This window comes from Drosophila hydei, unplaced genomic scaffold (assembly GCF_003285905.1).
Source record: "Drosophila hydei strain 15085-1641.00,03,60 unplaced genomic scaffold, DhydRS2 tig00008128-arrow-arrow-pilon, whole genome shotgun sequence".
In the NCBI taxonomy this organism is placed as follows: Eukaryota; Metazoa; Arthropoda; class Insecta; order Diptera; family Drosophilidae; genus Drosophila; species Drosophila hydei.
In genome coordinates this window covers 19,553-41,607 of record NW_022045838.1, presented here as the reverse complement: position 1 = coordinate 41,607, position 22,055 = coordinate 19,553, and the positions used below count along the sequence as shown (strand labels likewise).

Genomic DNA, 22,055 nt, shown 5'->3' with positions numbered 1-22,055 from the left:
CCGCAGGCGCCATTGCAAATTATTTTCACATCGGCCCAGCTAACTAACACATCAACAAACAGCCACAAATTATTTGTTGTTTCAGTTGAGTGTGTAAGCCGCATCATAATAAAATAATAGCAAATATTTGATATGTTTGTGAAACTATGCCTAAAGAGCTACATGTCAGCTCTTCATTAGATATTAATTACACTAAGTAACTAAATTGTCTGTAGAAGCTGCTGCAGGACAATCACTTAGCCAGCAATCCTGTTGCTTACGCTGGCAATTTGTAAGTGCTAAATTTTTATGTTGCTGCAACTGCAGCACACTGGATTCTGATTGATTTTATTTCAAGTATATTTCATTAGCCATGCAGTTGACGACTTGCCATTGATTATATAATTAGATTCGTGTCAACATTGTTAAAGCTCATTTAGACATTTCTATTCACTTGGCTCTGATGTTTTCCTTATGCAGCTTGCTCTTGGACTTAGTCTACCCTTTGAGTAAAGTATCATATAGCAATTGCTGTCAGACCAATGTATATAGCAGCAGTTCAGACACAGCTTGTTTTACTTTACCCCCGCCTCTGCTCTCATCATTTACATACCATATATTGCATTGCTTATCTGTAACCCAACACTTCTATTCATTCCTAGCACAATTCACTAACTCAGCCGAGTTTTTCAATCCACTTGCCTGGCTTTAAAGGGTATCTGAAACTTAGTCAACTTGCAACAGGCAAAATTGTGTTTGCTTTGATTTTCATTTAGCATTGTCGAAGCAATTGCTGTGACTGGCCATGACAATTACTGTTTCGTTTTTAACCATAATAATCTGCTCAGTTATTTGTGTAATTAAACAAGCAATAAACCCCCCAGTGGCAGCGTCTGTGGAAAGTCTGTGGAAGGCGTGAGCCCAGTCCAGAGAGCCATAAAACCCCAAAGTCGAAACCACTTGGGTCTCTGTGCGTTCGTTTGTTTGTTTGTTGTTTTGTTAAATGTTGTAGTTGTTATTGTTGCAGTTGTTGCTGTCGTTCGCTCGTATTTGTGGATGAGATTTAAAATGTTTTAATCAACTACGAAAATACACATAGCATGTAGGTTTGTTCAAATATTTGCAATGATGTGCAAAGTGTTTCTGTAGTCGACTTTGCGGCTAGAAGTTGGCAAAACTTTGCGCAATTTTGCGGCTATTCGCTGAAAATGTAATCAGCATTTGGCTCCAACACATTGCCCACTCGAATGCCAATCATAATCGTAACATCTCTGCTCTGCCATTACTCAATTAAAGTGCAATTAAACAATTCATTAATAGTTTTATATATATTTATTTATTTATTTATTGTGTCGTTATAGAGTGTTATATATATATATGTATGTAGGTATATATTTAGTTTTTTTGCTCTGTGTGTGTAGGTGTACTTGTTGTAAACACTATGGTTAAATTGTATATAAATTTGTATATATATATATATCACTTAAACTATAATTATCCAATTGCTGGTTAATAACAATGCATCAATGCGCATTAAATGCCAATTTTACCAATTTTCGAAGTGGCGTCGTCGTTGCTGTTGGCTAAGTGCGCGTCAGCATTCCGTTGATCATTATATTGGCCAATGCATTGCGTCTCTTGCGCCACGCCCCCATGCCTTGGGCGTGATATTGAAGCTGTGTGTACCACTGCTTAGTGCGTAGGCCATCCTCAGCCTGTGTAGAGACAAAGAGACAAGGAGAGAGAGAGATTTAAGCAAATGTTGTCAAAGTGTTAGACGCATTTGATTGAAACGTCATTTGGACAGGTGTCATATGCTCGTCTGTCTGTGCGTCCATTTGGCCGTAACTAAACGCAACAATTTATGCAAAGCCTGATTCGTCCTTACACGCAGCGACAATCCTGTAGCGCTTCCCTCTCTTTTTGCCACGTTTCTTTTCATTCTCTTGTTAAATTTCAATAAATGTCATTCATTTTGGCAGGCACTTTACGTGCGCTGCCTCAACGCACTTCAAAAGGGCGTAAAAGAGGCAGTGCGTTGGGTAGTCGGGGGGCTCGTGGCAGTCAGCTACCGCAATCATCTACCCGATGGCTTAACTCGGAACCCCGGGGCAACAAAAAATTCGCATGAGTGAAGCTGCGTCTCGCTTTATATTAGACAGGATTTCAAATGGATTTCTATATGCACTGCTCTGTGTGCGTGTTATGAGTGCGTATGCGAGTGTGTGTGTTTTCGTAGTCTGGGCATTGTGTAACTCCCATAGGTATACTGTAGGGGAATTCAAAGAGCATCAAAACTCTCTACTCTCTACTCTCTACTCTCTACTCTCTACTCTCTACTCTCTACTCTCTACTCTACTCTCTACCTCTACTCTCTACTCTCTACTCTCTACTCTCTACTCTCTACTCTCTACTCTCTACTCTACTCTCTACTCTCTACTCTCTACTCTCTACTCTCTACTCTCTACTCTCTACTCTCTACTCTCTACTCTCTACTCTCTACTCTCTACTCTCTACTCTCTACTCTCTACTCTCTACTCTCTACTCTCTACTCTCTACTCTCTACTCTCTACTCTCTACTCTCTACTCTCTACTCTCTACTCTCTACTCTCTACTCTCTACTCTCTACTCTCTACTCTCTACTCTCTACTCTCTACTCTCTACTCTCTACTCTCTACTCTCTACTCTCTACTCTCTACTCTCTACTCTCTACTCTCTACTCTCTACTCTCTACTCTCTACTCTCTACTCTCTACTCTCTACTCTCTACTCTCTACTCTCTACTCTCTACTCTCTACTCTCTACTCTCTACTCTCTACTCTCTACTCTCTACTCTCTACTCTCTACTCTCTACTCTCTACTCTCTACTCTCTACTCTCTACTCTCTACTCTCTACTCTCTACTCTCTACTCTCTACTCTCTACTCTCTACTCTCTACTCTCTACTCTCTACTCTCTACTCTCTACTCTCTACTCTCTACTCTCTACTCTCTACTCTCTACTCTCTACTCTCTACTCTCTACTCTCTACTCTACTCTCTACTCTCTACTCTCTACTCTCTACTCTCTACTCTCTACTCTCTACTCTCTACTCTCTACTCTCTACTCTCTACTCTCTACTCTCTACTCTCTACTCTCTACTCTCTACTCTCTACTCTCTACTCTCTACTCTCTACTCTCTACTCTCTACTCTCTACTCTCTACTCTCTACTCTCTACTCTCTACTCTACTCTCTACTCTCTACTCTCTACTCTCTACTCTCTACTCTCTACTCTCTACTCTCTACTCTCTACTCTCTACTCTCTACTCTCTACTCTCTACTCTCTACTCTCTACTCTCTACTCTCTACTCTCTACTCTCTACTCTCTACTCTCTACTCTCTACTCTCTACTCTCTACTCTCTACTCTCTACTCTCTACTCTCTACTCTCTACTCTCTACTCTCTACTCTCTACTCTCTACTCTCTACTCTCTACTCTCTACTCTCTACTCTCTACTCTCTACTCTCTACTCTACTCTCTACTCTCTACTCTCTACTCTCTACTCTCTACTCTCTACTCTCTACTCTCTACTCTCTACTCTCTATTATGCTTCACACATTATTTTACTGTCAGCTGTTTTCCCGCTAGTTATTTGGCTTTTAAAAGCTGCCTTCGCTAACCAGCTGTTGCCTGCTCTTTTAGCTGTGTTAATTGTGTTGTTGCTGCTCTATTAACTTGGTAAGATCATCTGGTTGGGCACACTCATGCACAGCCAGGCCGCCCCTGAAGCGAAAACTGAAACTTGTAGCCCCACACAGAAAGTGAAATGGGAAACCCGCCAAACGGCTGGGGCAAAACTAACGAAGCCCAAACATTTGCTGGTGTGCAGTCAAAAGGCAAACGGTTCCATTTAAAAGCCAAGTCAACTGACAACAGGCAAACCAAATCCAAACGAATCTGGGGTGAGGGCGAGGGGGTCAAAACAATGCACAGGAGGCATCGTAGCTAGGTATAGATGTGTAGGTGGCGTCTACTCACTTTGAATATGAATGTGTCCTTCGATGAAATTTCCTGCACTTCGAAGTAATCATCCCAATCCGCTTCGCTGCACACAACACATCTGTCCAGATACAAGGGCTCCCGTGTCAGCGTATAGCGTCCGCACTTCTCCTTTACCATCAGCAGCGAGGCCTCCCGAATGCCATTGTGCTTCGGGAAATTCAGTTTATCCGACATGGCCTTCTCTGCCCTATAATTGGTACTTGGCTGCAGAAAAAGAAGGAGAAAAATGGAAGTAGAAATAGAAAATTGTGTAAAACGAAACTAAACAAAATTACAAATAGAAAAAGCGTAGCGTGGAGCGAGCAGCATGAAGCGTGGAGCGTGGAGCGTGGAGCGTGGAGCGTGCAGCGTAGAGCTGCCTACAGATAACGCGAGCACACAAAGCTTGTCAGGCAGAGCAACAACTGCCGCAGGAAGCAGCAAGACAAGCAGCAGGACTCGCACTAGCATCAGCACCAAAACAACAGCCCAGAAACAAGCAGCAAAAACAAAACCAAAAAAGAAATTGAAAAAAAGAAATTGCCTTGAATTGAGCAATTGTCGGGTAAGGCTTTTGCAGAAATTTAGAGCAGGGCACAAAAACCAAACAAGTGACATACGCACTGCGTCGCCATCGATGTGCCACAAGCCGAACTCCACTCCCTACGCAGCGCCGCACCCTGTTGGCCTTTTGGGATACTCGGCTTGTGGGCCACTTGACGCCATTGGTTTTATATACCCTGCAAACGTTGTGCATAGGATATTTTGGCTTTACGCATGTCTTAGAATTTATGGCTGCGCGTTTGGCATGTGAATATCAAGAGATTATCGCAGCGGATTAGCTTACTGCATTGATCTTCATAATCTTAGAAGTCTTTAATATTAGTTCTACTTAGACAGAATCGCTATCAGACTCAATGATAGGGTATCTGCTGAGCAGGAACTATCTTAAGTAGAGCATATTTTGCTATTTTTTTATGGCTCGCCTACGAATGGGGAAACTCGTTTTGTTTTTAGGCATCAAAAGCAGATAGTTGCTTGGATAAGCACTTTTCATTAGGACAGGCCGGATGCGCTTCCGTTCCACTCGATGCGTCAACCGGGCATTCTCCTTGCTGCTCTTCGCTCTCCACTTCACGCTGGACCTGCTCTGCTCTGCTCTGCTCTGATTTGTTGAAATCCTTTATCGTGCGGCAAAACTGTTGCCATGACATCAGTTAGTTCGCACATGCTCTCAGGTCCGTCTTCCGCCCTGCAGTCCACTTGAAACCTAGTTTGGAAGGCGTGATCCTGTGCCGAGGCACAAAGAGAGAGGGAGAGAGGGCTATTAGGTGCAAGCGGCGCTCGCTAATTGCCCACACCTCATGTCAAACGCCCGAGCGTCGTTTGTCGCTTGTCAAACGTGACCGGGAACTGAAGTAACAGGTCCCGTTCGAGCAGCTCCTCCTAACTACTCCCTTTACCTTTATCTAGCATCTTCCCTCCAACCATACCTGCATCCCCATTCACACTCACGCCCACACCCACTTACCTTGCCATTGGTCACGAGCAGCGCATTCACTGGGGTCAGCTTGATGGTGCGCGCCTTCTTCCAGTTGCTGTCGGTGGGCTGCGTGTAGAGGAGCTTGCCCTCCATGGCGAAGCGGACCTCATCGTGATTCCACTCGAGTATGTCGATGGCCATTTTGCGCAGCTTGATGTTTATCATATCAATTTCGCAAGAGGCACGGCGATTGGGGCTCGAGGAGCTGATGCGACGCCAGAGCTTGGTGGGCACATCCTTGGCCTCCTGGTTGATGTGATTCAAATGCAATTCAATTTTCTCTTGCGCCTGTTTCAACAGCTCACGTCCATCCAGGTGTGCGGGCGTCACCTTGTACAAACGCGCCAACAGCAACGGATACTTGGTGACACGCTGCACGGGCACCTGTCGACGGCATAAAGGGAAGCAGCACAAGGGGCAAGAGGATTGGGAAACAGACGTTTAGAGGCTAGTCATGAATATAAAATACAATCGAGCAATCGCTTACCATCAGAAACGAGTTGAGATTCATGCGACGCAGCACGGCGTTCTCCATTTGCGAGACCTTCAAGAAGATGCGCAGCAGCTCCTTCTCCTTCTCGAGATTGGCCAGCAGTAGGCTGGCGCCTGCCTGCCGCACACAATAGCTCTCGAAGGCGTGCAGCATTTGGGTAAAGTCGAGAAAGATGCGTCCAATGTTAACCGTCAGCAGATCATCGTCACCCTGCTCCAGAGCAATGTCCAGGGCGTCTCGCATGCGCTCGGCCAGCGTCTGATTGTTCTCGAGCAAGTCTTCCGTGTTGAGGAAGATTGCAGAGAGCTGCTCTTGGGTGAGCAGGCCAGCCACCAGCATCGGCTGACAGAACTCCTCCAGTATGATTTGCAAGTCGCGGCCATATTTCTCCTCCGTCTCCACAATCTCGGTGATAATCTCCTTGCGCTCCACCCGCTTCTTGCCACACTTGCGGCACACGAGTGGGGCATAGAGTACGCCCGCCTCGCTCAGCTGGGTCTCCACAGCTCCGTCACAGTCCTCGCACAGATGCAAAGGACTCACAGCTGGCTGGTATTTGCTGCGCGAGGATTTGCTTGTCTCGGAGCCAACGCCCGAGTCCTGGCGCTCAACGTCGCTGCCGCTCTTGCCGCAGATGAAGTTGTGCGGCGGTGGCGACAAGGAGCTCATGTTGCTGTGGCTGTCGTCGCAGCTAACGCGCTTCTCCAGCTCGCTGAGCGTATCGGTGGCCTCCTCCTCGATGATTTTCGGATTGTTGCTGTAGTCGAAGCTCTCCTCACGCGCCAGCCCGCGCTCCTTGGCATCTACCAGGTAGGAGAGTATGTCGTATTTGGAGGCGCCCTCGAAAATGGAGCGTGCCGCCTTCTTATCCAGCTCTGCATCGTTTAAGGGAGGCGCAGTTAAAGGCAAAGGTGGCGGCACTTCGTTGATCTCCTCATAAATGGGATCGCCATGATGCTTGATGGATTCATAATGATGCTCGGCCTCTGTGTGGGTGCTGTGCTCGATCTCTGCTAGAGTGGCGTCCACTAGAAGTTGATAGAACTTGGCGCGCGTGGTTGCATCCACTTCGGATTCCGGCTCTGGCTCCTCCTCTGTGGCCACCTCCTCCAGCACGCCTGCGGCTGTCATCTCACTCGAGCAGCTCTGGTAGCAGTCGGACTCATTGGCCGCCGCCTCAAAGTCGAACAGCTCGTAGTTGTTGGCGGAGGCGAAGCTGGTGGCGGAACTGATGCTGCCCCGATTGGACAGACGATCCTCCTCTTTGGTCGTTGCCGTCGTCGCCGCCGTCGGCTGTCGCTCCTGGCGCACTCGTTGCAACGAGACGTTGATCAGCCGGTTCATGTCGTCGTGATCTTTGGTGCCGCTCATATCGATGCCTTCGCGCGTTCTCTGCAAACGCTCCAGCGAGTGCTCGATCAGCTCTGCCACAGTATCCGTCTCCAAGCCATCGGCCACCTGGCCGAGCATCGGATCCTGCAAGAGCTTGGCTATAAAGCCGCTGTTTGGCGCTGCCTCCTTGGTGGGCGGGGCAGCTGTTGGCGTCTCCTGCATTTTCTTGCTGCGCATGACATCCGCTGCAGGCAGCCGCAAGCCACAGACATGCGGCACAAGGTTCCGTTTGACAGCCTCCACAGGATTGCGTAGAATCTTAAGCAACTCGGTCTCGTGCGGTACCAGAGCAGCGCTTGATGGAGAAGAAGGCGGCGGTGGAGTTGGCGGCGTTGAACAAATAGCTGGCGGCGAGGGCGTATTAATGGGCGTGGTTGTGGTAGATGAATGCCTGCTGCCTGTTGTGGTCAGCTCCTTGTCATAGTCGAGCCTGATCAGGGTGCGACCGCGTCCACTCGAGCTGCTGCTGCTCGACGTCGAGCTGCTCGACGTGGATGAGATGCACGAAGCAGAACGGTGCAGGTTCACTTCGCTTGGGTTGCTGCTCCTAATCGGTATAATGGCAGCCAGATTCGGGTGCTGACTGCGCAGCGTGTTGAGCAGATTGTGCTGCTGTATGAGCTGCTCCTCGGCGCTGCTCACATTGATGCAAACACTGTTCGCTGTCTGGCTGTTGACCACCACGGAGGACTGGTAGAGCGGCTGGGCGGCATCGGCGCTGAGATTCATGGTGGAGTAGCAATCATCGCCGTTAATCAGTATCGATGTCTTCTTGGGCGCCACATCCGACTCGGTTGGGGAGTGGCAGCGCAACGTGACATTGTGCTCCAGCTGCAAGGGGTGTTCGTCCTGTTCGCTGTGCGAGATTTTCAGGCGATGCACCTCGCTGCTCTTGTTAAAGGGCGCCACCCGGACCACAGTTCTCTGCTGTGGCTGTTGCTGCCGAGACGGAGACGGAGACGGCAACGGAGCGGCAGCAGCAGCAGTTGACTTATTGATTTGCTGCGGCTGTGGCTGCCGCTCTAATCCGTTTGCGGTCGACGTCTTTGGCGAAGGCGGCGGCGGCGGCGGCTCAGTTGGTCGCCTTTGAAATAAATCTCTCGAGTCGTTGCGGTTGCTTTTTATGCGCAGCGCCATTGTGTCCTTAAAATTTAAAATGACACCAGACTGCGACGGGGCCTGGGCCGAGTTTTCTGCCTGCTCCTGGTCCTGGTCCTGGCCAATCTGTGGCCTCGACTTCGAGGTGGGCGGGGCAGACAAATGCCTTTCGCTGTGAGCGCGTCTGATGGGATTTCGCGATTGTGTCGTTTGTGCTGCACGCTTTTGACTTGCCCGCGGCCTGCTGCTGCTGCTGCTGCTGCTGGCCTCGTCTTTGCACTCCTGCTCCTGCTGCTGCTGCTGTTGCTGCTGCAGCCTCAGTTTACCCTGCCTCGACTCAGTCGCAGGCTCAGTCTCAGCCGCTGCCTCAGCGTCAGCCTTAGCCTGCTGGTCGTAGTCCTCGTCTTGGTCCTTGTCGTTGTTATTGTTGCTGTCGTTGTGCTCGTCATCATCGTCATAATCGCGATTTGCTGCTGTCGTCTTTTGGGCTGTCGTCGTTGTTGTGGTTTTGCCTGCCAAAGAAAAGAGTGGAGAGGCGCTGGTTAGTGGTGAGTGGCAAGTGGTGAATCGCGTGTCGCAGCTAGCAAAATGTTGCCTTTTGCAAAATAAACCGAAGACAGCAGAGAGGCAAAGGCTTTTTCTTAGCTTGATGAACGGCTAAAGGAAATGGAAAGACCCAGCGAACAGTTTTGTGTGCGTGGAATAAAGCTTAGCTCAGCCACAGATACTCTTTAGTGGGAATGGAAGGGACATCGAAGAATTCTGATTATACTAATTAAAATAAAATTAAGTGAGATCAGAATTATAAAGAAAACAAAGGAAAGTTTAAGGAATTTCATTTTAAAACTGTCATTTATCTTTTTTGGTATATTTATATTTTATTTTATTTTATATTTTATTTAGATCATAAATATCATTTCAAATCCATAAGAAGAGTGCTTGTCTTTCTTTGCTATTCGTTTTTCTCAGTCTTTCCCCCACTCGTTTCCTCGCAGTGTATTTTTATAAAAATAATTTAAATAAATAAATTATTTAACCATTTAATTTAAGAGTTAGACTAAATATCTCAGAATTAAATTAATTTCACTAAAATTTCTAGCTCAGTTTTCCTCCATTTAATCTCTTTTTCCACAGTGTCTGTATTTCGGCTAGGCACATTGACCACTTGGCTGCACTTCATGCATGCAGATTTATATGCCTTACGGCCAGCAGCTGCCAGTGGGCAAACCGAGCCACCAAAGCCCAGCCAATCACCCAGCGACACCAGCCCAAACACCCTTGTGTGCCACGTTGACAGCCACTTAAAGATGTGCTTGCCAGCGATAAGGTGTTTTGTTTTGGTTTTGGCCACGGCTTTGCTGCTCTCGCTGGCCGCCACCCAGTGGGTTAGCTATTCCCCATGCTCGCTGACAATATGTACATATCTTTATTTATGGTAAATTGGGTGATTTACGTTGTGGCCGATAAGCGTTTGCTTTTCAGCGGCTGCCGTTCGCTCCTTGCTCTGGCTGTCCTACGCTGGCATTTGAATTGCCAGTCCTTGAGACTGGGTGCGGGGTGTTGGGCGCACAAGTCAACGCTACTAAATGGCGTTTGGCATTATTTGGAGAGGGGTTGAGGCTGCTCTTGTTGGCTGGCTGGTTGGTCGGGTTAAGAGAGCGCGAGCGGCAGAACGAAATAGGATAAAAGAACGCGGCTGTCACCGCAGGCAGCGCCCAGAGGGCAGAGCGCGAGACGTAGCAAACAATTTGTGTCGGAATTAAGATAATAGATTACATTTAAATGTGTTTTGCTCTTTATTTTGGTATTTTTATTTGCTGGTTTTGCCGAGTCGCAACTGAAAACTGAAATGCGGCTGCGAAAAGGGTTCGTAAGCGCGTATCTTTGAAATTTAAACGGAACGGCGCAGCTAACGTCAGATTGACGTCAAGTCTGTGCGACGATAACCAGGCACTTGCAGGACATGCTCGCCCATTCACACCCACACACATACAGCGACACACTCGCTGATGTCCTTGAGCAGTAGCTGTGGCAGTAGCTAGCGTGGTCCTTATCATGCTCGCTCTCGTCCATTTTAATGAGTGTGAAAAGTGAGCTGGTTTTATGGCCGTCACATTGCGGTGCGGCATGGTGCGCTGCTTGAGCTTTGGCCATGTCCAAAGGTGGACATTTTATGTTAATGAGTATCATCAGCATGGAGATTTGAGCATTAATGATGTACATCTGTCAGATATGGTGCAGGCACTCTAACTCTCTTGACTAGCTGACTGAGTGGCTTTTGCCTATGGCAGTGGCTTCGGCTTCGGCTTTGACTTGAATCGAATTAATTACTTGCGGCAAGCACTTGAATTTCAATCGAACCTTTGTGCGCTAATCGCATTTCCAAAGTTAGTTTTCTATGCAAAATAGCGACAAATTACAACAACAAGGATATCAGCGACAGAGAGAGGGAGCGAACGAGAGAGATACAACTACAATTAGGAGCAACAAAAAGGAGGTTAGACAAAACAATGCAGACAATGCTAAACGAAGTGAATTCAACTCTTTCTCCATTTGCCACGTTTTCGTTTTGTTGGTTTTCATTCATTTCTTCTTCTTCTACTTTTTTAAGTGTACACTAAATGCCACCTGCTTGGCAGCTCGTTGCGAGCCACTTAATGAGATTTTGTTGAAAATTACGTTTGCTTATCTTGTTGTTGTTGTTGTTGTTGTTGTTGTAATCGCTTGTCTTTGAGTTAAAATATTTAATTAACACCTTTAGTATTGCCAACAGATATACGTACAAGAAGTGCCCAACTGCAAAGCATTCGTGTTAGCTAATAAAATGAATGACTGAATGCGCTAAGCGAGTGCGACGTATACGTGATATTTGCCAAGCTGACAAAGCCAAGCAACAACTCGGCTACAAATTAAAGTTGGTTTTGGAATTAAAAAAGTAAAAAGAGAAGTGATTAGGGAAGGCCAGATGAATATGAAGCAGTTAGTTAATATATATCAATTATTTTTATACGTATAAGAGAGAATTGTTTACAGTAGTCAAAACAAAACTTTCCATAGGTAAAACCTTGAGCTCTTTAGTCAACTTATCGAGTCATATATGTACGTATATTAATCTATTCTCAGAAACATCTATAAAAACTTGTTAGTTTTTCTAATTAACTCAGCTAATCTCATGATATATAGTTTTTGCCATACAAACTCTGTGGCCAATTTTAAAAATGTGTTAAATGACTGCAGTTGTCTGCAAGGCACACACACATAGATGTATGTATAGTTAGCCGTGTTGACCCGATTGATTGGATAACAAAAATATTTTTGTAAGGAAAATTGATTTGTCAACGAAATGAAGAGTTTCTGATAACAAGCTTATTTGCAGCTGAACCAAATGTTGTTGAAATTAAATGGAAACATTGTTGCCAGCTCTCGACTCGATGCGATTTATGTGGAAAATCATTTTCAGTTTGTTTTTCATTTTAATTAAATTAAATGCCAAAAAAGATTTTATAAAATTTTACAGCAGTTTTGCCAAAGCTAAAAATCAAACTAACTCTGTCTGTCCCTCTCCCTTTCCAGCTGTCACTCGTTATCTGATATATAAATATTGTTGAACAGTCTATTATTATTGTTATCATAAAATATATATATATATATTTATGAGTGTGTGTGTGCAGCAGTTGAAAGGATAAGCAGCATATCGAATAGGCATGGCCGTGGGCGTGGGTGTGGGCGTGGGCTTTGGTCCATTACCAATGTGGCTGTGTGCATTTGAGAAGAAAAAGTAATTAAAAGCGTTACTTGTCGGGATTAGTAAAACATTTTAATTTAGTTGTTGCACAAAAGCAAAATGGACAGCCAGCCATGTCTGTGAGAGGTGAGAGAGAGACAGAGAGAGACGGAGGGAGCGCGGGTTGATTGAGGGGATACAGCGAGTCAAGCTGAAATGGGTCAATAAATCCGAGCTTAATTTTATTGCTTTGCGCGCTCTTTTCACTATTTTCCACAGCGGAAAACGAAAACGAAAACGAAGAAATATAAATCGCAATGGTAAACAAATCAAAATAAATGAGTAACAAAAGCAACGGCAAGACGGGCTGAACTAAGTAAGCAGCTGCGCGCCCTTTTCTCTGCCACGCCCCATTCTACCTCATGGCATCCTAATGTTAGCTCCACACTCAACTTGCTGACAAGCTGACAAACTGGCTCGACTCTGAGCGTCTGGCAAACTGCCGAGCTGCGATTGGGTATTTGGGACTGCGATTTGGCGTTGAGACTGGAGACAGGAGACTAGAGACTGGGGCGCACTGCTAGCAGAGATAATATTGCTTAAGAGCGAGCTCGGGCTGCAAACATTGTGCACATTTCGGCTCATTTCAATAAGAAAATCGCAAGGCGAGGAAAAAATTTACTAGCCATAAAAGTCAGAACATGTCGGCAGTGGGAGTGGCAGGGAGGCGTGGCAAATGATAGTTGTTTCTCGTTGATACGAATTTCAAGGGATAAAGCATATAAACTCGCATTAGAAATGCACGAGTTGATTTGAGTTTCATTTTGTCAGTAAAATAAGCAAACAATGCCCATTGCAAGTGGCAGCAGCAGCAGCAGCAGCAACTGAGACAACAAAACAGACAGCAACAAAGTGCAGCAGAAGGTGGCAACAATGAAATGAGCAGTTGGACTAAAGTAGTCTGGAATACCCTGCTGAATACCCTATATCTCATATTCCAATATACCTTTAGCTAATGCTTTTAGGATTCCAGTCCAAAATATATTTGCCCAAGAATATAAAATATAAAAAATAAATTCAAAGACGAGAGAAATGAACACTCAGCGGAACCTAGCTGCATCGACTCGTTTCTTAATTCTGATCAAGTTTATATATATATATATTTAAGTAGTTTATGGGTTTTCCTTAAAGGGTATAAAATGACAACAACAACAACGACAACGACAACAACAACTGCTGCTGGCTCGACTGGTTTTGGCTGCTGTTGTCGTGGCACGTTTTGTTGGCCTGCACAACATTCATTTCCTGCTTCTTGTTGCTGGAAGACGCCAGATGCTGCTGACTTGGCCACTGGGTCGCGTTTTGTCTTGAGTGGGCCTTCCTCTGTTTCGGCTTCTTCTTTTAAATGCGCGTAAACTACTTACAGGGCGCATCCGACGACGCCAACGCCAGCGCCAACGCCGCCTATATTATATTTTCCCATTTTGGGAGTAGAATAAAAAAATAAATAAAAGGAGCAAAGGAAAGTGGGGAATGCAGCTGAAAAACATATTGCTAAAGCGCAAAACAGCGAGCAGAAGATGCGTTGAAAATCTTTTATCAGTGAAATTATTTGCCCAGGGACAACGGCAACGGGCAACGTGCAACGTGCAGCAGAATGAATGCGCCCGAAATGGTAAAAAGAAATAATACCCAGGAAAATGACTGCACGAACAAGAAGAGCATGAAGAAGAGGTAGAGACAAGAGCAGCAGAAGATGTAGGCAGGAGTCCAGCTAGATGCCAAGGGAAAGGAAGACAAAAGCAACTGGCCAAAACAAGTCTGGCCCCAAGTTGCAGGCCAAATGTGTTGGAAAATTTCTTACTGTATGGTTATAATAACGTTGCGAAAAGCGTTTTTCCTTCGCTGACGCTGAAGTTGAGGCTAAGAAAATCTGCGCCAGGCCCTCAAAAGCATGCTACACTTTGCTTTAATGGCAGTCGCGTCGCTTTTATGTCAACAAAATTGAGAGAAAAGCAACAAAAGGCAACTTTTTAGCAAAATGAAAAGAACGACGTGGGAATACCCTCACTACAAACATAAACTGAAGAGCAGTTCACTAGATTATTGTACGGAATCAGGGAGCGAGAGGTTATATACATAAGGTATTCTCTATCTATGATGGTTTTCTCTAATACCCTGCAAGTTGCATACGAAGGTATAAAGTCTCCTGCTGTCAGGCTGCGTTTCTTTGTGGGCAAAAAGCAGCCGTAAAAAAACTGAGTTACTTTGGCTAGCTGCTGCTTTTATAGCTGGCCAGCAGTCGTTGGCTTGATTCTTTCTTTTCTTTTTTTCTGCCTGTGAAGGCGTGGCTGCTCACCTGACTGCTGCAGACAATGCGCTGCATTATTTAAAGAAGAAGCAGTAGAAGCTGGTGCCCAAGAGCAGCGAGCAAAATGCAATTAAAGCATCGCGCGCAACGACGGAACCTTTCAGAAATAAACTCGTAAAATTTGCGCATGCATTGGCAGACAACAGAGACATAGATAGGACGCAGCAGCAACAGCAACAGCAACAACAACAGCAAACAACAGCTACAAGAACAATCTCTACAACAACAATATCTACAGCACGCGCTCTGCACAAGTTTCAGACAACTTCTAAAAAAATACTAAAAATACTTAATTTAGCTAGAAAATGTCGCTGGCTTTTGTTTTTCACAACGCGTCGCAGCCTTCCAGGTACCTCAAAAGCCCCTGCCACCTACGGTCACCCCTTCAACTAGCGCTTTTCCTGCCTGCTCTTGCAGGTGCTGTACGTGCAAGCCATGTATGTCGGTGTCTGCTAAGTGCAGCCAGAACTGCTGTGTGTGTGTGTGCATTAGAAACGCTTATGACAAACGGATATTAAGTTCAGCAGTCACGTAGCTCAGGTAAAATTCTTTTACGATAATTTTTTGCGAAAAGCAACAACAACGCCTAGAAGAAGAAGAGCCAGAAGCATAGCAAACATTTCAAACAGCCAAATGAGCGCTAACTTTTTGAAGTTCTCCAAAGCAGCCTTTTCGCGTTTAAAAGCCGCTCGCTACATCAGCAGATAGAAGTATTATAAGCTCTTAGCTTTTAGAAGTCACGAAGGAAGAGGGTATATTGACTTTTGCGTAAATGCCGAGATCGTTTTAAAATCTTTAGTAAGACTTGACTTAACATAAAAAGTTCACTTTCGCTGCCCATCAATACGTAAAATACAACACACAGTCTATTTCAGCTCAAAAACTATTCAGTTCATAATCGCAAACATTACAAAATTATTTCAGCTCAAATCTATTTTAAATCAAATTTTTTTAAAATTTACTAAATATGTCATTTTTTTCTTTCATTTCAGAAGCAATCCTATTTGCTCAAAGCTGTTTGGAATATTTAATAAAACGTTAATGTTCGATTTTTAAATTAATTGAGATTGTTATAAACTTCTTACTAATAAATTACGATGGTATTACTATTTTCAAATATCTGTTTTCAGGTACAAAACTTTAAAACATTTAGTTTTACATCAATGTCTTAATTATGACATAAGCACATTATAAAATAAAAATTCGTTTTAATTTAACAAGCAAAATGCAATGTATAAATAATATTGACAGATGATATTTGATAAATTAAAGCAAAATAAAAATAAAAACAGCTGAAAATTTCATTGCAGGGGAGGGTTGTTGGCTGAAAGTTGGATTAGTTAGCCAAAATCCAGCTGAAGTAATAGGCGAACAGAACTGGCAAGAAAGCAGCCAGAAATATAGCGTGAGTAAAATAATGTTGCATACGCGTAAGGGACGGCGACTGGTGAGCCGTTAAGCGAAAATACTTAAACGAAAAATCGGCTGAGTTACTAGGCGAACAGAAGTGCCCCGCAGGCATCCGAATTCTGGACCAAAAAAGTGCTGTATACTTTTAGCTGTTATGATAAAAACTCGCTAAAAATTTCATTGCATACCCGCAAGGGGCGTCTATTGAATGAGAAGATAGCCAAAATCCGGCTGAAGTAACAGGCGAGCAGAAATGGACAGAAAGCAGCCAGAAATATAGCGTGTGCAAAATAATGTTGCATACGCGCAAGGGGCGGCGGCTGCCGAGCCGTTAAGCGAAAATATGTGAACGAAAAATCGGCTGAGTTACCAGGCGAACATAAATGCACAGCAGGCAGCTGAAAAAATGCAGGACGAAAAAAGTGTTGCATACTTTTAGTTGCTATGATAAAAGGAGCAGGGTATGCAGTGGAAATTTCAGAAATGCAATTTCCCAGTGCATATGTTCGTGGGCAGCGAAACAAATGCAATTTGAAAGTTTGTGATCGAAGTGCAGGTAAACGAGTGGCGATAAAATTCAAATTTTTGGTTTTTATTTTAGCTTAGTTCACGCTTAGCCTAAAAATAGAAAAATTGTTACTAAATATTTTACATAACATATTCTATTCGTTTCTTTTTTGTTTATGACAAAAAAGCGCAATTTAAGGAATCCTCTGTAATTTTTGTGGGTTATTTCAGCTGGCAAGGGGTAAAAAGGACGGACGAGGCGTTTAACTATGAAGCAATAAATATTTTGCATTGAAAATACTTAAATAAAATACTAAAATAGCGTAATATAAGTGGACTGTAGGCGAAGAGGTGAAGCCATCTAAGAGCCATTTCATATTCAGCTTATTCACTTACACACATGTACATAGCTAGAGACATAATTAAAGACCAGACTTAAGTCCTCATAGAAGCATAACGATCCGACTGACAACAGCACTTGAGCTGTGTTAAAGTGAAATGGTAGAGGTTGAAGAGGATTAGAAGATATTTGCCCTGCATAATTGAATTGCGAGTCCACTCGACTTTTCATGTACCATACAACAGCATAGGAACACATACACACAGTCACACACACACACACATTCATACAATATTGAAATCTAAAGCAACGTTTAGTTTAGGGGGTGTTGTTGTCTGCTCTGCTTTCGCTCAATTATTTGCGATTTACATGATTACATTTTAAGCACAATTTATGCAGGCAACTGTAAAATGTTGTTTAGTGCATACGAGAAATTGTTACGTATACGAACCGTTGCCAGCAGCAGCGACGGCAGCAGCAACAGCAGCAGAACGAGGGCAACTTTTCGAGTGTCGTGTTCATTTGCAATTTGTGCAGGGCAAAACAATTAAAGTGTCCTAAATGCTGTTGTTGTTGTAGCTGCCCACACACTTCGCACATACACACATATCTATATATATATATATTTATATACATATTTATCAGGCTGTTAACAATTAAGCTAACAGCTGTGAGTTTTAATTGTTGATGGCTTTTTGCGAGCAGGTGATGCTTTGGCATTGCAGCTGTTTAATAAATTCTTGCTACAAATAAATATTAGTTAATTAATTTGTGAGCACTTCGATGTGCAAAACTCTGGCCAGTGGTGGTGGTGAATAGCCGTGGCAATACTGGCAACAGCTTTTAGTTTGAAGTTTTCAGTTTGCGGCATTTGCCGTTCGCTTGTGCAGAGCCTCTGTGGCCAGGCGCCTTTGGGTCTTTTTCGGTTTACGGCTTTGCTAGTTTTAGATTTCCCATCAAGGTGTCCTCGTCTTCTATCTCGCTCGCTTGCTCGCTCGCTCTCTCTATCTATCTCTCTGTGTGTGGTTTTCGTTGGTTTTTGGCTTTATTATTGTTGCACTGCATTGGGTAATACGATTATTGCTCTGCCGCTTTGACCCCAGAACGTTAGTTGCTGAATGTTTATTAAATTACACATTTGCTGCTGCTGCTGCTGCTTTTAAAGTGACCCAAAGACTCGACCACTTGAGCGGAGTTTGCCACAAATTGTCGGCAATTAGATGCTTCAATAAAAAAGCAGCTCATAGCTACTGCTGCGGTTGCTGCCTTCTTTTTGTGGCTGTGTGTGTGTTCTTCTTGAATTGCCAGCAATTATTTAATAGCCGTCTAATAGCTAACATCCGAGTGGGGCGGCCCATAACAACAAGTCCACATTAACCTGGTAATAACAAAGCAACTGGACACAGTTGAGGCGCAGTTAGCGGTGGGGCCGTGGGTGTGGCCCATTTGATATCCAAGCACAAATAAAAAGCAAACAAATTATTACAAAACGCCCATGGGCTATGCCCGTGCAGCTCGCAGCTCGTCCCTCAGTTTGCCCTTCTCTAATTGCCAAGTGCCATAAAAATGCGTCTTCTTTTTGGCGAACGCCCTTCCCGCTCTGTATCTTTCCCTCTCTATTTTTGTGCTTTATGTGTCTTTGAGTGTGTGTTTGTGTGTGTGTGTGTTTGGTGGGGTGTAGAAGTCGCGTTGTCTGTTTATATTTTTTAATTTCTGCCGCCAACAATAACGCGTCGAAAATACATAAATTCACGTCAATTAATAAGAAATTGTGGAGCGTGGCACAACGAAACAAAATGGCGCACACGTGTACGTATGTGTGTGCGTGTCCTTTTCAAGGATGTGGATATGGATGTGGCTGCGGCTGGCGCTGCCACTGTGCGTACTTCTCCCTAATTGTGCACTAAAGAGCGCGCGCTGCGAACCGTTCGCCAGGCTAAATTACGATGCATTTAATTGCTCGGATTTGGAGCACAGATTTATGTCTGTGCCACTAAGTGGGCTGCTTAAGGCTTAAATGGCCGACGACGTGAGCGCCAACCACGACGCGCACTAAAAGTGAAAGCCGGAGTCACAGTCCCAGCCACAGACAACTAGGTGCCATCCCAGTCTGTTGCGCGATATGGAGCCATATGGCGCCCGCATGGCCCAATGGAGAAACAGTAACAGAGAGCAAGCAGCAGCAGCCGAGACCGAGCACCTGGCTTGCTGTACGTGCTAGACTTGGTCTGGCTACGACTGTGACTGGAACACAAGCTCTCTATCTCTCCTCGTGCTGACCAGAGTCCTGCTTAACCCACTGACAGCTCAATATAGTCGTTATATAGAATATATCATACTATCTCATATTATGTCGAATTATATATAGATAGATATACTAAAATATATTTATTATTTGTTATGATATTTCGATTATTTCTGGTTTCAATTTTCTCAAAGTTTTCTGAACATCAAATTTTTTTTAGCTTAATTTCTTGAAATTTGCATTTGTAACACTTATTTCTCGGCTCTATTTTTATATATAAGCTAAAATTTAAATATCTTTAAAAGCAAATAATTCTGTCACTCATTCTATTGCATTCAATTGTCTGAAAAATGAATTGAACTGAATTTTATCAATTTTCGGAACTTTTAAGTGCAATAAAATTTAGCCATTTCTCAGCTGCTATAAATGAAATTTATCTTAAAATAAAGTAATCTTTTTTTGGCCCAACAAACTCAGTGGGTTAAATAGTGTGCACAGTGCCTGGTGCGTAGTCCATGGCCTGGCTGAATAGCTGGCTGTCTGACCGGCTGACCGGCTGGTTCTAGAGCCGTAGTCGGGTCGAGTGTCGCGCTGGATTTTAATTGGAGAGCGTGAAGGAAGCGTTGCATGCAGCAACATAATTTTAATTTAATAATTTCCCGTGTGCACTCGCGCCGGCTGGCGGACGAGATGGCTATTACATATGCAGGACGGAAAATCAGTTTAGGAATGTAAATTGATTTTGTGGTAATATGCAATTTGTGGACGCCACCATAGCACACCAGGGCGCTCGCCAGGAGCCAGCAAACAGCAGCGCTACAACTATGCGGCCAATGGTGCGTATGCGTAATGTTGGGTCAGCATTTTATTGCGCAAACTTTAAGTTAAGAGCGGACCGTAAATGTGCAGAGAACGTGGTCGGGGTTGGGGTCGGGGTTGGGGCAATGTAAATGGCGGCCAGGACATTGGGCAGCAAATTTTTAAACAACTTGAGGCTGGCCCAGCCAGGACAAGGAAGAAAAAACGCTCAACTACAAAAGACATTTTCGGCCGAGGCTGAGGCCGTAAAAACTTGCTAAGAATAAACAGAAATTACCAGGCCGCAAGTAAATAAAAATGTTCAAGCAGAAAAGCTGCTCAACGGCAGCACGGGACGGAGCGGCTTGTAGTTGTGGCTGTTCGAGAGGGGGCGTGGCCAAGGGGGCTTGGGTAGTGGCAACTGAGCACGCAGTGGACCCTTGCGGGTTTTTGGTCGTCGCTTTGCGCATGAGAAATTCTTGCTTTTTAAATTCTTTAAGCAATGCAAATTAAATTTAAATAGCAAATAGGCAAAGAGCCAAACAACAACAGCAAGAACACAAAAAACAACAACAGCAGCAGTTACAGCAAATTAAATGCCCATGGTCCATGGTCCAAGACCAAGGATGCGTCCTTGCCTTGCTTTGCTTTGCCTTGCCCAAGCATTTCGCTCAAGAAACAAATTTCAAAGACAAATAAGCGCCGAAACAGCAGTAATTAATTTGAGTCGCGTGTGTGAGTGGGTGTGCGTGTGTGCGTGTGCGTGTGCGTGTGCGTGGGTGTATTTGCTTGCAGAACTTTGAGCACAACAACAATTGGTCGAGACTTTTAGTGGAGACAATTGCTTGGCATTTGGTACGTGGCAAGTTGAATGCTGGCCAAGATACCGCAGCAACTTTTAGCCAACGCTGCGAGAAACGAGCAGTTAGCAAACTGCACGGCTAACTGTAAAGTACCAACAACAACAACATCGACAACAACAGCAACGCGACAGCCACAACAGCTACAAGCAACCTAAGCTCAACAACTTCAAGTTGTTTCCTAGGCCAACAAACGCACCCACACGGCAAAGACAACAAGTAGAAGTGCTACAACTGAAGTTGGTGTGGACGACTGCTGGATACCCTGTAAAAAATACGTGCTATAAACTTCTTAAGCTTTACTCAGCAAACATTTGTATTATTTTATTGTATTATTTGTATTATAGGGTATCTAAATGGCATATCAATTGAGCACTTCACAAAAAATTGTGAACACAGAGCTAAGACCAGCTCAGCCCAATTTACGCTGCTCGTTACATGTCGAACGTGTATGCCCGCTCGTAAGCTTTCACGTTTAATGGGTATTTTTTTTTAAGACAGCAAGTACAGCGAACTGTGTGGCACCACGGCGGGTGGCAACGTCTTCGCTTCGTTAGTTGCCGCCGAACATTTTCACACATTTTGCCAGCGTACATGCGGTTTAAATTCAAATTTGTTAGCAACAAACAGACAATTAATTTCGCATATTGCAAAGGACGCGGCAAAGTCGCAGCTTCCATTGTCCATGCGGCAAGGCAAGGGAGCACCTAACCATCTGTCTGACGCGCCGCTAAGTGCTGCCTTGGCCATGGCCATGGCTAAGTCGAACGCCTAAGCTGCTGGCTTTGCCATATGTGCCTGGCGCCGTGGTCTTGTCCCTTGCGCCTTTGCATTATAGGCGTAAATTATTTTTGTCTTTTTTTCTTGGCATTTGAATTTTAAATGTTATTACTTGGTTGCAAATTGATTAGTGCCAACATCAGAGGAACGCCTGCTGCTAATTTATTCATGGCGCATAATTGTTTTGTTAAGGACAAGACAACAAGGACTGGCGCCTCCCTGTTTGCTGGAAGGCAGCTTTAAGACGAGTGCTGTCAAATTTCCTGATACCCTTAACAGATAGATTTGGTGTGTGTGGCATGGCCAAGTTGCCAGGCGTATTAAATATCGCAATTAATACTCAATGCCTGCAGCGTGCACAGTGAGAAATGGTTGGGTGGAAAACTTTAAAGAGCTCTGCAGCGACGAAATCCGTCTGAGTTGGCAAAGAAAACTTGAGCGATTTTCATGTTAATTAATTCGAATCAAATGCTTGCGAAGAGTCTGTCGTTTTTCTT

The 22,055-nt window shown here is 44.5% G+C and overlaps 2 protein-coding genes across 2 annotated transcripts in view; both read right to left on the bottom strand.

Annotated features, from left to right (window-relative positions):
* Positions 1-1,349: 1,349 nt before the first annotated feature.
* On the bottom strand, positions 1,350-8,416 carry LOC111599571. Its single transcript, XM_030225264.1, has 5 exons — positions 6,028-8,416; positions 5,529-5,924; positions 3,995-4,222; positions 1,530-1,694; positions 1,350-1,495 (listed from the first exon to the last, which is right to left on the bottom strand). The coding sequence occupies exons 1-4, from the start codon at positions 8,152-8,154 to the stop codon at positions 1,563-1,565; spliced, it is 2,883 nt and encodes a 960-aa protein (XP_030081124.1). The 5' UTR covers positions 8,155-8,416; the 3' UTR covers positions 1,350-1,495; positions 1,530-1,562.
* LOC115483418 (pneumococcal serine-rich repeat protein-like) overlaps positions 8,295-22,055 on the bottom strand; it is a 29,611-nt gene continuing 15,850 nt past the window's right edge. Inside the window, exons 3-4 of the mRNA XM_030225315.1 lie at positions 8,393-9,035; positions 8,295-8,316 (exon numbers count right to left, since the gene is read on the bottom strand). Of these exons, the coding sequence (XP_030081175.1) occupies positions 8,295-8,316; positions 8,393-9,035 (665 nt within the window). The remainder of the gene's footprint in view (positions 8,317-8,392; positions 9,036-22,055) is intronic.